The sequence below is a fragment of the Zeus faber genome (assembly GCF_960531495.2).
Source record: "Zeus faber genome assembly, chromosome: 22".
NCBI lineage: Eukaryota > Metazoa > Chordata > Actinopteri > Zeiformes > Zeidae > Zeus > Zeus faber.
In genome coordinates, this window is record NC_137209.1 from 13,393,255 (window position 1) to 13,407,657 (window position 14,403).

At 46.2% G+C, this 14,403-nt stretch overlaps 1 protein-coding gene across 1 annotated transcript in view; it reads left to right on the forward strand.

Annotated features, from left to right (window-relative positions):
* Positions 1-14,403, forward strand: part of nrxn2b (neurexin 2b) — a 677,945-nt gene that overhangs the window by 82,544 nt on the left and 580,998 nt on the right. Inside the window, exon 2 of the mRNA XM_080022852.1 lies at positions 766-2,209. Within this exon, the coding sequence (XP_079878978.1) occupies positions 1,498-2,209 (712 nt within the window). The 5' untranslated portion in view covers positions 766-1,497. The remainder of the gene's footprint in view (positions 1-765; positions 2,210-14,403) is intronic.

Genomic DNA, 14,403 nt, shown 5'->3' on the forward strand with positions numbered 1-14,403 from the left:
TGCTCTTATTTTGGTGTGTAAGAGAGCACTGTACCCTTGTGTGTTCCCCCTTTTGAGATAGATATCAATGCAGAGCTTGAAATATCAATAGTCTCCAGTGTGAGAGGAAAAATCATTAGAAATCCTTGGGCTCTATATATTGCGATTGCAAGAATGAATGCACATTCCATTCATGCCCGCATTTTTGGACGATATTTCTTTTATCCAGTCGCCGCACTTTCCGCATCGACTGATCCGACCCACGAGCATTGCTTGTGCTTGCGAATGACGTTACCATAGCGACATGACCCAAACGTCCTGCTTGGCTTCTTGCTAATGCCATCAACACTGACAAGCGAGGGATATAGGATGGGAGGATTATAGGACAACCAACCAAAACCAAATCACATTTCCCCTCCAAAATATCCGGAAGGTAACTCTATTGTCGTTGAAAACTATCATTTCAATTTCACTTTTTGCAGCTCGATTTAAGTCTTGCTGACTTTTCCAGTGAACTCTCAATGGAACGCTGGGCATCGTTTTTTTTCTCTGTAGTACATAACATCTGCTGTGAAACTCCGCAGCAGACGAAAGGCACGCTAAATGGAAAGACATGATACCCATTTTCTTTCTTTCAGGATTCAGCTGTGGTGTCGACAAAACGATAGAACTGGGGGTGACGTTTCTCGGGATTATGCACATTCAAAGTTTGTTTGGGTGTGTGTGGTCTCACCCTATGTTTTCTCCTTTTTTTTTTTTTTTTTGTTGTTGTGTGTGTCGATCCAGAATGCAGCTCCAGAACGGGAGGATGAAGCGCCTCAGGCCCGCACGGAGCTCCGCGTGACGGGGGATGAGTCGCGGCAACGACGATCACGGCGGCGAAGACCATGAACGCGCCTTGCGGTCTAGCAGACACCCCAGAGCTCTGACGGATTCCTGCTCCGCCGTCCTCGTCCCCGTGTTCCTCGCTTTCCTCTTGATCCCTGTTTTCCAGAAAGAAGGAAAGAAAGAAACTATCGGATAACCGCACCCCAACCCCCACCCCGCCCCCCCCACCCCCACCCTCTCCCCTCCCCGCAGTGTTTAAAAGACCGGCTCACATTTCCTTGAGCTTTTCATTGTGGGTTGCTGGATTCGAGAAACAAGGATTTCTATTTTCGGGTCCGACATCGACCGAGAGGCTTTGAAGTAAAGGCTCTGACTTATATTATCACACGGCCCCCTCCCCCACCCCTCCCACCCCCATCTTTCTCTCTTCCCCCTTCCTCTTTCCTTTCCTCCAACTCCCAGAGGCACCGACTGATGGAGAGACAAAGGAGGGAGTCAGGATAAAGACTAGAAATAAAGCCCTACACAAGGAGAGGAAGAGGAAAATTAAAATTGCTGATTTGTCTGGATTTTTGGAATTTACACTTCATGTATAGAGTAATAGCTGTTTGAGAAAAAGAAGTTAGCCCACAAAAGGCAAGGCAACGTCCATCGGATTGTTTTCTTCAAGACTCTGGTGGAACGCCAAGCATGGCGAGGTTGCCGACATCCCTGCGCTGGCCCCTGTGGCCCCTCGCTCTCTTCAACCTCCTTACCGCCGTGAGGATGCTGGAGTTTGGCGGGGCGCCCGGCCAGTGGGCGCGCTACGGCCGCTGGGAGGCTGGCTCCGTGGGAGAGCTGAGCTTCAGCCTGAAGACCAACATCAGCAAGGCGCTGGTCCTCTACCTGGACGACGGTGGCAACTGCGACTTCATGGAGCTGCTCATCGCCGGCGGGCGCCTCCAGCTGCGCTTTGCCATCCACTGCGCCGAGCCCGCCACCTCGCACATGGAGACGCGGGTCAACGACGACCGCTGGCACATGGTGCTGCTCACGCGCAACTTCCGGGAGACCCTACTGATGGTGGACGGCGAGACTAAGGTGGCGGAGGTCAAGTCCAAGCGGAAGGAGATGGCGGTGGTCAGCGACCTGTTTGTGGGCGGCATCCCCCCCGATGTGCGCCTGTCGGCGTTGACCTCCAGCACGGTGAAGTACGAGCCGCCCTTCCTTGGCCTCATCTCCAACCTGAAGGTGGGGGAGATGCCCCCGACGCTGCTCAACAGCCAGGGCATCCAGAGCGACCTTGAGTACCTGTGCACCAAACAAAACCCCTGCCTGAACGGAGGATTCTGCTCCATCCAGTATGGCGAAGTGCACTGCGACTGCACCCACACCCGCTTCAAGGGGAAGTACTGCAAGGAAGGTAAGAGACGCCCCAGCTGTCGTGTTGGGAAAAAAAACAAAAAACTGAAAAATAGCTTTTCGCGTCGGTCAATACGGGTCTTCCTCAAAGGTTTGACGACGTTAAATGTCCTGGGAAGCACTTTTGGGATAATACTTTTTCCCCATGACGTTGACCTTTTGAGTTTTTTGCACATAGCGAAGCAAGAAATGAGCCTCGGAGCACGAGGCATGTTTCTCGTTGCCAAAATCGTCAGACATCAGCATATACTTAGAAAGCAGCGCAGCGGAAGTCGCCGCATCGTGGCAACGAGTTGCACAGCTCTGAAGGGTATAAATTATTCCAACGTAGTCTTTCCGTGACCTTTCCGTGTTCCTTACTGAGAGCTAGCAAGTGATTCACCTCCCTGGTGTGTTACCGTAGGGCGATGATAGCACAGGTGAAGAGCCAGAAACACCATCCCAGGAAACAGAAGAAAGAATTAAACAGATGGGTGGAGGATTAGGTCACCCTTACGTTTGTCTCCAGATGAGAGGATTTAGCGGGGGAGAATATGTTTGCTGACGCACGGGACGGGGCTTATACGCAGTCTTTTAGAATTATTTTAATTTGTTATTGCGAAAAAGGATAACCATCTCCCTCAAGGACGGAAATCTGTAGTTGTATAGGGGTTCTGGGACCATAACAGTCTTATGAAGCAGGGAACTTGACACTTCAAAAATATCTTGTCATTGCCAAGCGGATTTTTTTCTTTCCACTTTTTTTTTTTTTTGTTTTAATTTGACCCGGTACATCTTCTGTCTTCTGGCTTCTATCTTGCGAGTGGTTATTATCTGTCCCCTCTTTTTCTCTCTCCCGGCCGCAAATGTTTTCGCCGCGTGGCTCGCGCCCGCCGCTTGCTTTCATTTGGCTCCTCTGTCGGCGTCGCGCTCCCTCTGCGCTGTCAGCTCGTGTCAGCCTCTGCTGTGCTTTAAAACCTCTGGCTCCCTCTCTCCTCTGACACATCCCATTTCCATATCTGCGCTTCCACTCCAACCCCTCCATCCCCTTTATCTGTCTTGCTCTCTCTCTCTCTCTCTCTCTCTCTCTCTCTCTCGCCCCCTTCACGTCTGCCTCCGCACGGTCCCACAGACGCGGCGCTTCCTCCCTTCAACGCCCACCGCCCGCCGCCTTCTGAAGGCTATCTGGGCTTTCCATCTAGACCCTTCCACACCCCTCCCCCTACCCCCTCTAATGCTCTCTCTCTCTCTCTCTCTCTCTCTCTCTCTCTCTCTCTCTCTCTCTCTCTCTCTCTCTCTCTCTCTCTCTCTCTCTCTCTCTCTCTCTCTCTCTCTCTCTCTCACTCCTTATCCCTCATGCTCTCCCGAGATGCCACAGCCGCACCCCGCCCCAGCTCTACTTATCTCTTTCACCTTCGCCCACTGTCAGCACTTCTCCCGTTGCCCCCTCAACCACCCACCGCCCGCCTGTCCTCCTCGCTCCTCCTCCCTCCTGCCTCCTCCTCCTTCCTAGTACTCTAGGCCATCCTTTCGTTACCCTCCATCCATCCTGCCTGGAACCCCGCACCTCTATCACTCCCTATGCAAACGTCAAATCTGCCTCCCGGCGTTGCCTCTCCATTCTCTGGATGCATTTTTTTTATTTTATTTTTTTTCTTCTCGTCTCTGTCTTGACCACCCAAATAAAACTGCCATTTTGTCGACCTGCCTCCATCGCCTTTCGCGTTGTTTAATTTAATTTATTTATTTTTGTTGCACATCAGACGGATCGGATGATGAACGCGCGGCGCAGCTATGATCTGCGTCAAGGCCAAAGTTGTTTTGATGCCGAGGAAGCGCGTAACGGCGCCTTTCTTAACGGGATGTTCCATCGCACCGAGACGCCGCATCCTCCATCTTTGCTGGCGAAGACGATGGGTTATTGTTGCTTTGCAGGGAGAGCGTCTAAAAGCTTCCACCAATCTCTTTCTGTCACTTTCTTCTCCTTTCTCCGGTTCTTTCTCTCTTCCTCTCATGCGATGCTACAATCTGTCTCTCTCTCTCTCTCTCTCTCTCTCTCTCTCTCTCTCGGTCACTCTCTCTCGATGCCCTGCTCTTTGTCAGATTTCTGTGTGGTTGCTGGGAGCAGATACCACTGCCTGGCTCTCGGCTATCTGGGAGCAGAATACCAATGCCGCGCCACCATGACTGCAGGAAATATTTGTCCTTTTGAAATAGAGGGAGAAAAAGAGAGAGAGAGAGAGCGCGTGGGTGTGTGTGTGTGCGTGGGTGTGTGGGTTGGCGGGGTCAGTGCGTCTCGGCAGAAGAAAGAAAGCAGTCGGAAATCGAGAGAGGAGGGAGGGGGCTGCTGAAGAGATGGCATGATTAGGGGAAGAGGGAATTTTGTCATTCCGCTTTTTATTGTTTCATGACTTCATCGGGGGGGGGTATTTATTCACTCCTTCTCGCACACGAGCGAGGGTCTGAACCCTCGCACTCACTCGAACCTAGTTTTAAGCCACTAAAATATCTACGCTGCGAAATCCGTGTCTTTCCACGTAAACAGTCCCTGGGGAGAGCCCCCCCCCCAAATTAAAGCTTATTTGAAGGGCCTCTGTGTACTCGATGCAAAAAAAACCAAATACAATAAAAAACAAAAGTATTCACACGATTAAATAAGAACACATGCCAAACACACGTCGGGAATAGGACCCATCATAGAAGCAGCACATGTTTCAATGGTTCATTTCACCTCCTGGCTTTAGCCCCAACTGCATAATTTTGACAAATGATGCTTGCGGAGCTGGGTCTGTCAGACAACTTGATGGCGCCACATGTATCCACCTGTTTTGCGTTTCTCTCACATCCAATCAGAGCTCACCACTCTGTACACTGTATTTCTCGCCACCTTTGTTTTCTGCACACCTCGCCGGAAGAGATGAGCAGTAGCGCCCCCCCCCACCTCAAACAAAATGCAATTTAATTTAAAGTAAACCTAAGCATCATCCGTCAGAATTGCCAAGGAGAGGGCGAGGCGTGGGGTCACAGTCTGAAACGTTAGAAACGGGTGTGGTTTCTTTTTTTTCTCACATTTTTTTCAATTTTGCGAGGTAAATGACCACGGCAATCAAAAAATGTACGTCAGCATTCTCCCTGCATGCTTTGTGCTAATTTCAACCAGTAGTTGGTGCTGGTGAGTCACACTTAACTATCTGTGATGCCGACTTAGTCAAATTGGTTAATGAACGTAAACATAATGAAGGGGATTTTTTTGTGTTTAATTCGAGAACAGGCATATACGTTTACAGCGACAGTTTACACGTGTATGCCGGAAGGTGAAAGCTGAAGTCCAGTCGAATTTGAAAATGTGGGAGGAGGAACAATCTGAAATCCGTGCTCATGTCAATGGAAGGTTGAAAAGGCGCTTTTATTTAGATGTCGAAACATCGAAAGGGAAAAGTTCGCCAGACGCAAAGAGATGGCGTTTATGTCCGCTTCAAGGCTGGGATGGCTTTTATAACGTGCTCATCGTGTCAAGACTGAATTTTATCAACCTACTTAATGCTCACCGCTCACTGTCCACCAACAGGTGAACCTTGAAAGTCTGTCTCCTTGTCAAAAAGGTCAGGCCGAGGACTTGTCAAGGCTATTTTCACTAAAATATCCATCGATTGATATACACTACTCACAAAAAGTTAGGGATATTCAGCTTTCGGGTGAAATTTCAGGATGAAGATAAAATGCACTATAAGCTTTACAGGTGAACTTAATTTGACCTTCTCTAAACTTTTGAATGCACATGTCCAACTGTTCAATGTTTCAGTACTTTTTGCACAACTTGCTGTTCTCTAACAAGGAGCTGAACGGCAAAATTCACAACAGGTGTTTGATCTATGAATCGACCAATACATTTTCTGGTTCAATTAGAATTGGTATTTAAACAGTCCTCTTCATCATGCTGTTGACATTTTGACATCATGAGACCAAGACGACACCTTACAATTGATCAACAGTACGCGCAGAGTGCTATGCATCAGCCTCTGTTGTCACCAGACAAGCCTTTGGTGGTGGTGGTGTTACAGTGTGGGCAGGTGTGTCTAGTCAATACAGAACTGCCCTACACTTTGTGAATGGTACAGTGACAAGCCCATACTACCTGAATAACATCATTAATCCAGTCATTGTGCCCCTGCATGAACAACACAGGCCTCATTTCATCTTCATGGACGACAATGCTCCAGCTCATGGAGGTGGCATCATTAGGGAACGGCTGCTGGAGACTGGGGCACCTCAAATGGAGTGGCCTGCACTTTCTCCAGACCTGAATCCCATAGAAAACCTATGGGATCAGCTGAGTCGCCGTGTAGAGGCTCCTAACTCTGTACCCCAGAACCTCAATGACCTGAGGACCACCCTTCAGGAAGAGTGGGGGGCCAGGCCTCAGCAGACAATAAGTCGACTTGTGAACAGCATGAGACGTGGTTGTCAAGCTGTAATTGATGCTCAAGGGCACATGACAAGTTATTGAGACATTGACATTTTTTGTTGTGGTAAACCCACCACTGTTGTTGGCTTTTGTTTCAATACATTGTTTGAGATGAGGAAATCACCATTGCATGCTTCTACTTAAATGCCCTACTTTCATGATATAATATCACTGTAGCATGAACTTTTTACATTTTCCATAAATGTCACCCGAAAGCCAAATATCCCTAACTTTTTGTGAAGCCTTCCTCACTTGTAAAGCAGGAACTACTAATGTTTGCCGATGTATGAGCATTTTTTTTTTTTTTACTGTCTGTTCAGACCTACATTAGATACAAGCGACGATAGGCCATTTCTGATAGAGGTTTTCTACCGTTTTCATATTTCGTTTTACTGCTATTAACTTATTTGACATTCGCCGCGCAGCGCTCCATGTCATCATCGCTTCTTTTCCATTAGCCCGCGCTTTGAGCGATACTAGTCCTATGCAGGTCTTTCAGGCATCGATGGTTCTAATTGAAGCTTCAATGTTCCTGTACATGCCACCATTCTTCTTTTATTTGACGGTGACCCTGGTTTTGCAATCCATCGACCCCCATACAGAGAGAGAGAGAGAGAGAGAGAGAGAGAGAGGGAGAGAGCGCGAGAGAGAGAGTAAAAAAGAGAGAAATAGTCCAAGTTCAAGAGATTATTTTTCACATACATATACATACGGTCAGACATATGCAGTGAAATGTCATGACACCCGGTGATTACGCACAATAAGCGCTATAGAGAGAGCTTAAGAAAGACCTTGATAGCTCTCAGCTCAAGGAAACAATAAATCATTTCCGTACTTGGTGTGTTTACTGTATATGTTGACATCACTTGAGATAACTGAGATAATCTGGAGTTGTACTCATGACCTTTGTCAGAGGGGAATAAAGATTAATGTTGGTGTTCATTCTTCATATACTGCAGTATGACAACAATGTTTTATTTCTTTCTTCTTCTCTTTTTTTTCTTTTTACCTGTGCTGTCAACATGCTGGGCATAGAGTATTTACACAAATACACAAAGTATTTGTGTGCCATTGCATTCAGGACAGAGTTAGTCTGCAAGTGGAGTTCAAGTTCTCAAGCTGCAATGCAACTCTTTATTAATTCTTAAATCATCAAGAACTGCTGCAATAACTCTGTCCTGTGGACGACCTGTGGGATGACAAGAGCAGTTTTTGGTTATGGAGAGCCACCACCAACCCCCCTCTTTGGAGAAATATTTATCATGTTTGGGTCTATAAACAACTGATCACCACTCCAAGAGGGGGGAAGTCACCACGGGTGAGACAAATAAACATCGCACCAAACAACATTTACACGAAAAAATAACACTGTACAACATGTATTGAAAAAGAGTTAATCAGGTCCAGGAAAACTGGAACTACAACTGGTCACGTGGCCTCTTCCTGTCATAGTTATGGCAGTAAATGAGGGAGGAAGGACAGGAATGCAACCGGGAGGGTGCTGGAGTACATATGAAGCAAGTGTGTTGGTGTGTGTGCTTGTGCGTGTGTGTGTATACGGTCGGTATTATGTCGTGGCCCCACGCTGACAGGCCAACACCCCGCCCGAACCGACTGCCCCACAGGCGGGCCGGCGGGACCCTCATGCCTACCCGCACCCTGCACAACGTCACGGCCCGCCTCACCGCAGCCGACCAGACACCCAACCCGGCCGCCACCGCCGAGTGCCCATCCACGCAGCAGAGTGTGCTCAGTGCGGGGCACCCCCTGCAGCCCCCCCCCTCCACCACCCGGGGCACCCGCCACCGAGAAGCCGCATGCGGGAGAAAAGGCCGACAGGTTCCCCCCACACCCAAACCCACAACAGCAAGCAGCCCCCCCAGGGGCCCCGGAAAGCATCTAGCGGCACTCTCTAAAAAAATCGGACAGATTGGTGGAGATATCAATACCAAGGTATCTAATATTGCCCGTTGTGATGGTTAAGGGAAGTTTCTGGGTTGCAGCATTGAGTACCACTTACCACTGAGTGGTAAGACCGTGGTTTTAGTCCAATTTATTGAATATTCTGAGATAGCTGAGAATTTAGATATAAGATTGAACACCTCTGGTAGGGATGATATTGGGTTCTGTACGTACAACAAGATACTGTCTGCATACAAACTGATTTTGTTGATTTTCTGTTTGTATGCCTACCATATTACTGTTTTGACAGATAGCTGCTGCGAGGGGTTCAATAAAGATGACCAATAGTAAAGGGGAGAGCGGAAATCCTTGTCTTGTGCCGCGTTGTAGAGTGAAACGCTGTGAAGTGTAACCATTTGTGACGACAGAAGCAGATTTAGAGAGGGGAGTTTTAGAGGACTCTGATCCATTAAATGAGTGATTCTCCAAAGCCAAATTTGTTGAGGATTGAAAAGAGATACTGTATGTCCAATTTACTCTGTCAAATGCTTTTTCGGCATCTAAAGAAGCAATAACAGTATTTGAAGTTTTTCCTTTAAGATATGCTGATCAGACTGAATAAATGGCGCATATTGCTGGATGAGTGTCTGTCTTTGACTGGGTGAATTATAAATGGAATGACTTTTTCAATTCTGTGTTTGTGTTTTACCAATAATCTTTAGATTGCAATTAATAAGGCTTAAAGGTATATAACTGGAGGTGAGGGTTGGGTCCTTATTGAGTTTGAGTAAAACCAAAATGAGAGCGGTATTTATGTGTGGACGCATGGTGGAGGTTGACTTAATCTCTGTAACCATTTTGATGAATAATGGGGAAATAAGTGGCCAGAAGTATTTATAGAATTCCACTGGGTAGCCACACGATCCAGATGATTTATTGTTGGGCATAGAGAAGAGAGCTTTACTGAGTTCTTCTTGAGTAAGTTGTTGATCTGATGTGGTAGCCTGCTCTGTCGAAGGTTTTGGGAGGCAATATCATCAAGGAATAGCTAATGTTTAATATATTAGATCCATTATCCATGTGATATAGCTTATTATAAAAGTCTCTAAATAGTTTATGATGTAGTTGATGTCTTTTATGCTGTCCTACCCTGTGGATCATTGATGGCTGTAATAAGTTTTTTTCTCTATCACGTTTCATTTGAATGTAAAGAAATTTATCTGATTTGTTATTGAATTCAAATAATTTGCTCTTGTTCGTTGCATGAGGAATTGTCTTTTGATGGATGATATTATAAAATTGAGATGTAATTGTCTCAATGGATGAGTGGACTTGTTGGGAGTGCAACTCCTTTAGTCGTTGTTCGGGTTTATTTTGGCATTCTTGTCCTTTCTTTTTCTTGTGAGTGGAGAATGGAATAATACTAACTCTTAGAATTGCCTTACCTGTTTCCCAGAGTAAGGATGGTGATATTTCTTGGGAGTCCTTCAGTTCAATGAAGGAATCCCATTCTCTGGAAAATTAATGGTTAAATTCTTTATTTGTCAAAAGTGAGGCATTAAACTGCCACCTGCCGGGAAGCTTCCGGTTGGTTTAATTTATAAGGTTGAAACTAATCGCCCATGTTTATAGATTACAAGAGGGTGGATTTCCGGATGAGTGTTTTTCAACATTAGAGTTACTTGTCAAGAAAAGGTAGATTCCATAGAAAGTTTGGTGGGGTGGTGAATAATATTTGTAGTCTATTATGTGGATTATTTTATCGGCAACGATCGCCAAGAGCAAGATCCCTCATATATTGTTTTAAACTGTCTGACAATGACCAGGATTTGTGATTATTTCTGGTTTGAGAACGGTCTAAACTTGGATCCAGTACTGTGTTGAAGTCTCCTCCCAATAAAATAATTGAGTCAGAGAACTCTAAGAGTTTTGAAAATATGTGAAAGAAATTTGACTCGTCCTCATTTGGGCCATAAGTATAAGCTAGGGTTAATTTGAAGTGACCTAAAATTCAATTAATCATTATGTAACGCCCATCTGGGTCTGATATTGTGGTTTTATTTTGATATGGGATACTTTTATTGATCAATATAGAAACACCTCTTTTTTTTTTTAATTGTATGATGCAGAAAACATCTGATTAACCCATCGAGCTTTGAGTTTGACGTGCTCAGATGCAGTGAGGTGAAGGAGGAGAAGCTGGGGTTCATCCTGGTGAGGTGACTGAGGACTTTGCTATGTTTAGCAGGTGAGCTCAAGCCTCTCACATTCCAACTAACAAACTTAATGGGTGTTATTGAAGTTAGTTAGGTGGTGACAGCACAGTGCATCCAAGGCAATAGCTATATGACCGTGCCCATGCTTCCCCAGTAATAAGTCTAAGTTTTCCTCCATTACATTCCTTTTTACTGTCCTAGTATGGAAGGAAGTTCTATCTACACAAACAAATGACAAATAAACAAAGATAAAGATAGAGCATTGCACAGTTAGACATACATATTGTGAGGAGACTGAATAGAGTAATAGTGATGGGAGAAGTAGGGAGGGAGGGATTAGGAAGGTGAGATGATGAGAGTGAGCAATATTTTAAATCCTGAAATTGATAGCATTCTAATTTCTACATCTCGGAGTATATGATTACCAGAATACATACATAATGATCAGAATAACCAGGGTGTAGTGGAGGAGTCTCTAAATAACAGACTGTCTTTGTATAGTTTATCAACAACCGTTGATACGAACGTTTAGCCTGTCGGTTCTCCCTCAGGATGGCAAACCGCACCTTCTGTCAATCGTTGATCCCTCGGGGGAATTGATGGTTCATACCCAGCGTGGTTCCTTTCAGGTCCTGTCCTTTCCTTTTAAACAGCTCCTTGTGCTTGAAGTGTTCACAGTTTGCAATGATGGAGTGGGGACGGTTCCCCAGGTGGTGTCTCAGTTGGTGCAGCCGGTGGAAGGTCATCTGCTTCACGGTGTTCATGGGGAGTTTCTGTGTGGAGGAAGTCTTTCGGCATGTTTTCTGGGGACTCTGTGTCGTTCTCTGGGATCCCAGAATAGATGAGATTGTCCCACATACTTCTGGATTGTATATCCAGGATAGTCTCTTTCATTATTTTATTTTATTTTATTATTTTAGAACGTCAACCTCTGTTGTGGGACGCTTCACGGAAGTTTTTAGATCCGCCTTGTCTTTTTGCATCTCGCCGACCGTGTGGTGCAGGAAATCAAGGCTGGCTTTGATCTCGCTAATGTCTTCGAGAGGTGGACCAAGCATGTCCAGCTTCTCATTAATCTCATCCAAGACACTAACCTCAACAGCATTTGGGATTAGATTGTCTGTGTCTGTCCGTTGCGGAGTCCGCCTTCTTTCTTTTCGCTGGAATATTGCGGTCCTGGTCATCTTCATGATGTATCCATAATGAAAATAACTCAATATGATCCTTAAGATCCTCCACTTTAAGCATGCTCCTGTCACGCAAGTATGACAAAAACGTTAACAATATTAGATTGTGCACTCAATTTGATTTACAATTAATCCCATCAAGATGACTCAGATTCAAAATCAAAATATGTTTACTCGGCCAAGTACATTTTCACATACAATGAATTTGTCCTGGTAACTATGTGGTGTGGAGATAGGATGGTTTGAGCAGCCACACCTGACCTGGATCTAGGTGATTGGGCCAGGTGGCTGCATACCTGTTGCTCATTGGTTTGGCTAACGAGGAACAGGTTAAAACCCCCATCTCACACACACCGGGAACTGCTACACTAAGTAATGGACAAAACTGAACCGACTCAAAAAAGACCAAACATTCTTGCCTTTGGTATTGCAGCGTAATTGGCGACTAGGTGGCAATCGGCAATCAGTAAGGTCATAATACGCTATGGTCATAACCCACACATATAATCACCTCCATCTCTGTTGTATCATTAAAAAGCAAAGGAGTCATATCAGGTCAAAACCGACGTTTCCCGTCAATCGATCGGCGCTCACCGCTAGACAACAAAAGGCTCATTCACCCCAGTGCGGCACGCTTTTATTTCCTTCCTCTTGGCAGGGAAAACAGAGCCATGCTCGCAAACAGCTGTTTTGTTCATTACCGGTTGCAGCCCTCACCGCCAGCACAGTTCGCTCTCATCATGGATTTTCATTATATATGCTGGAATATTGCAGAAGAACCCGGGCCCCGCAGAGCTCGGCAGTTAAAGAGCTGCTCCACATCGCGCGGCGGGGAGAGGGGCCCGCTCTAAACACAGAGCCATGACCCCAGGCTAGGGGGGGGGAAGAGAGAGAGAGAGAGAGAGAGAGAGAGAGAGAGATTATTTTATCTCGGCATATCAGCTGAAATTTGTGAACGGCCCTCCTAATACCAGCATGCCCATGAACCTGACAATTTATATATACAGTATTTTCATATACACAGATCAGCCACAACATTAAAACCAATGACAGGTGAAGTGAATAACATGGATCATCTCGTTCCCATGGCACCTGTCAAGAGGTGAGCTATATTACGCAACAAGTGAATAGTCAGTTCTTGAAGTTGATGTGTTTGAAGCAGGAAATATGGGCAAGTGTAAGAATCCGAGCGACTTTGACAAGGTCCAAATTGTGATGTACAGACGACCTGGTCAGAGCATCTCCAAAATGGCAGGTCTGTTACCCGTTCCCGGTATGCAGTGGTTAGTACCTACCGAAAGTCGTCCAAGGAAGGACAACCGGTGACACGGCTACAGGGTAATGGGCGCCCATTGACTCATAAGCAGCTCGCTGCATACCGTATGGGGCTGCGTAGCCGCAGACCAGTCAGAGTGCCCATGCTGACCCCAGTCTGCCACCAAAACCAGCTACAATGGACATGTGAGTTTCAGAACTGGACCATTGGCCTTTATTTATATATACAAACACACACACACACACACACACACACACACACACACACACACACACTCAGAGGCAGGGACAGACTTAAATGGGAGGTGTGTGTGTGTGTTGGATTGGCCAGAACAGTGGCAGGGCAAAACAGCAGAGGACAAGGAGGAGAGTGATGCGTCACACTGATAACTGCATGACCCCACACACACATAACCCCCTGCTGGCGACTGCTCTGCGGTCCTGAGTGGGGAAGGGTGGGCGCATGACGAATGAACAGACAATCAACTACTCCTGTATACATCAATTAGTGCAGCTTTCAAGGAGTGTGGGAGTGCGGGTTGGAGGAGGTGCTGCTCCTGTGAGTGCAGCTTGTGTCCGGCTGACCAGACCGGGCCCGGGTGAAGGCAGGGTCGGGGTCATGGCGGCGTGCTGAAAGATGTGCGACGTGATGTCGAGAACGCTGCAAGGCTTTCACGGTGCATGTTGAAAACCTGCACTGCTGCTGCGTTCCCTGTTATTAATGTTCATGTTTACTGTGGACCTTTTTGGTTTATCCGCTTACTCCTGACATTTTGTTTGCTGTTTCAGGCTTAGTATTGTGTATTTAATGTCAGGTTTATTGTACATGACCACTTCCATCTTAGGTTCCTCTTTCTGGTTCACTGTTTATTTCACAAGTTATTCGATAGGATATTTTATTTACATTATAAGAGGTATTTTTATTGTGTTTCTTGTTACTGTTTTGATGTGAGCTGATGATAAACTACAATTTCCCTTCAGGGATAAATACAATTTCTATGTCTGTCTGTCTGTTGTATCCATCTCTCTCTCTCTCTCTCTCTCTCTCTCTCTCTCTCTCTCTCTCTCTCTCTCTCTCTCTCTCTCTCTCTCTAAAGACTCCCAAGCAAGCCAGAGCCTTGACATTTTATTTTAAACTTCGGAAGCTCCCTGACCCTCCGTGGAAGGCATG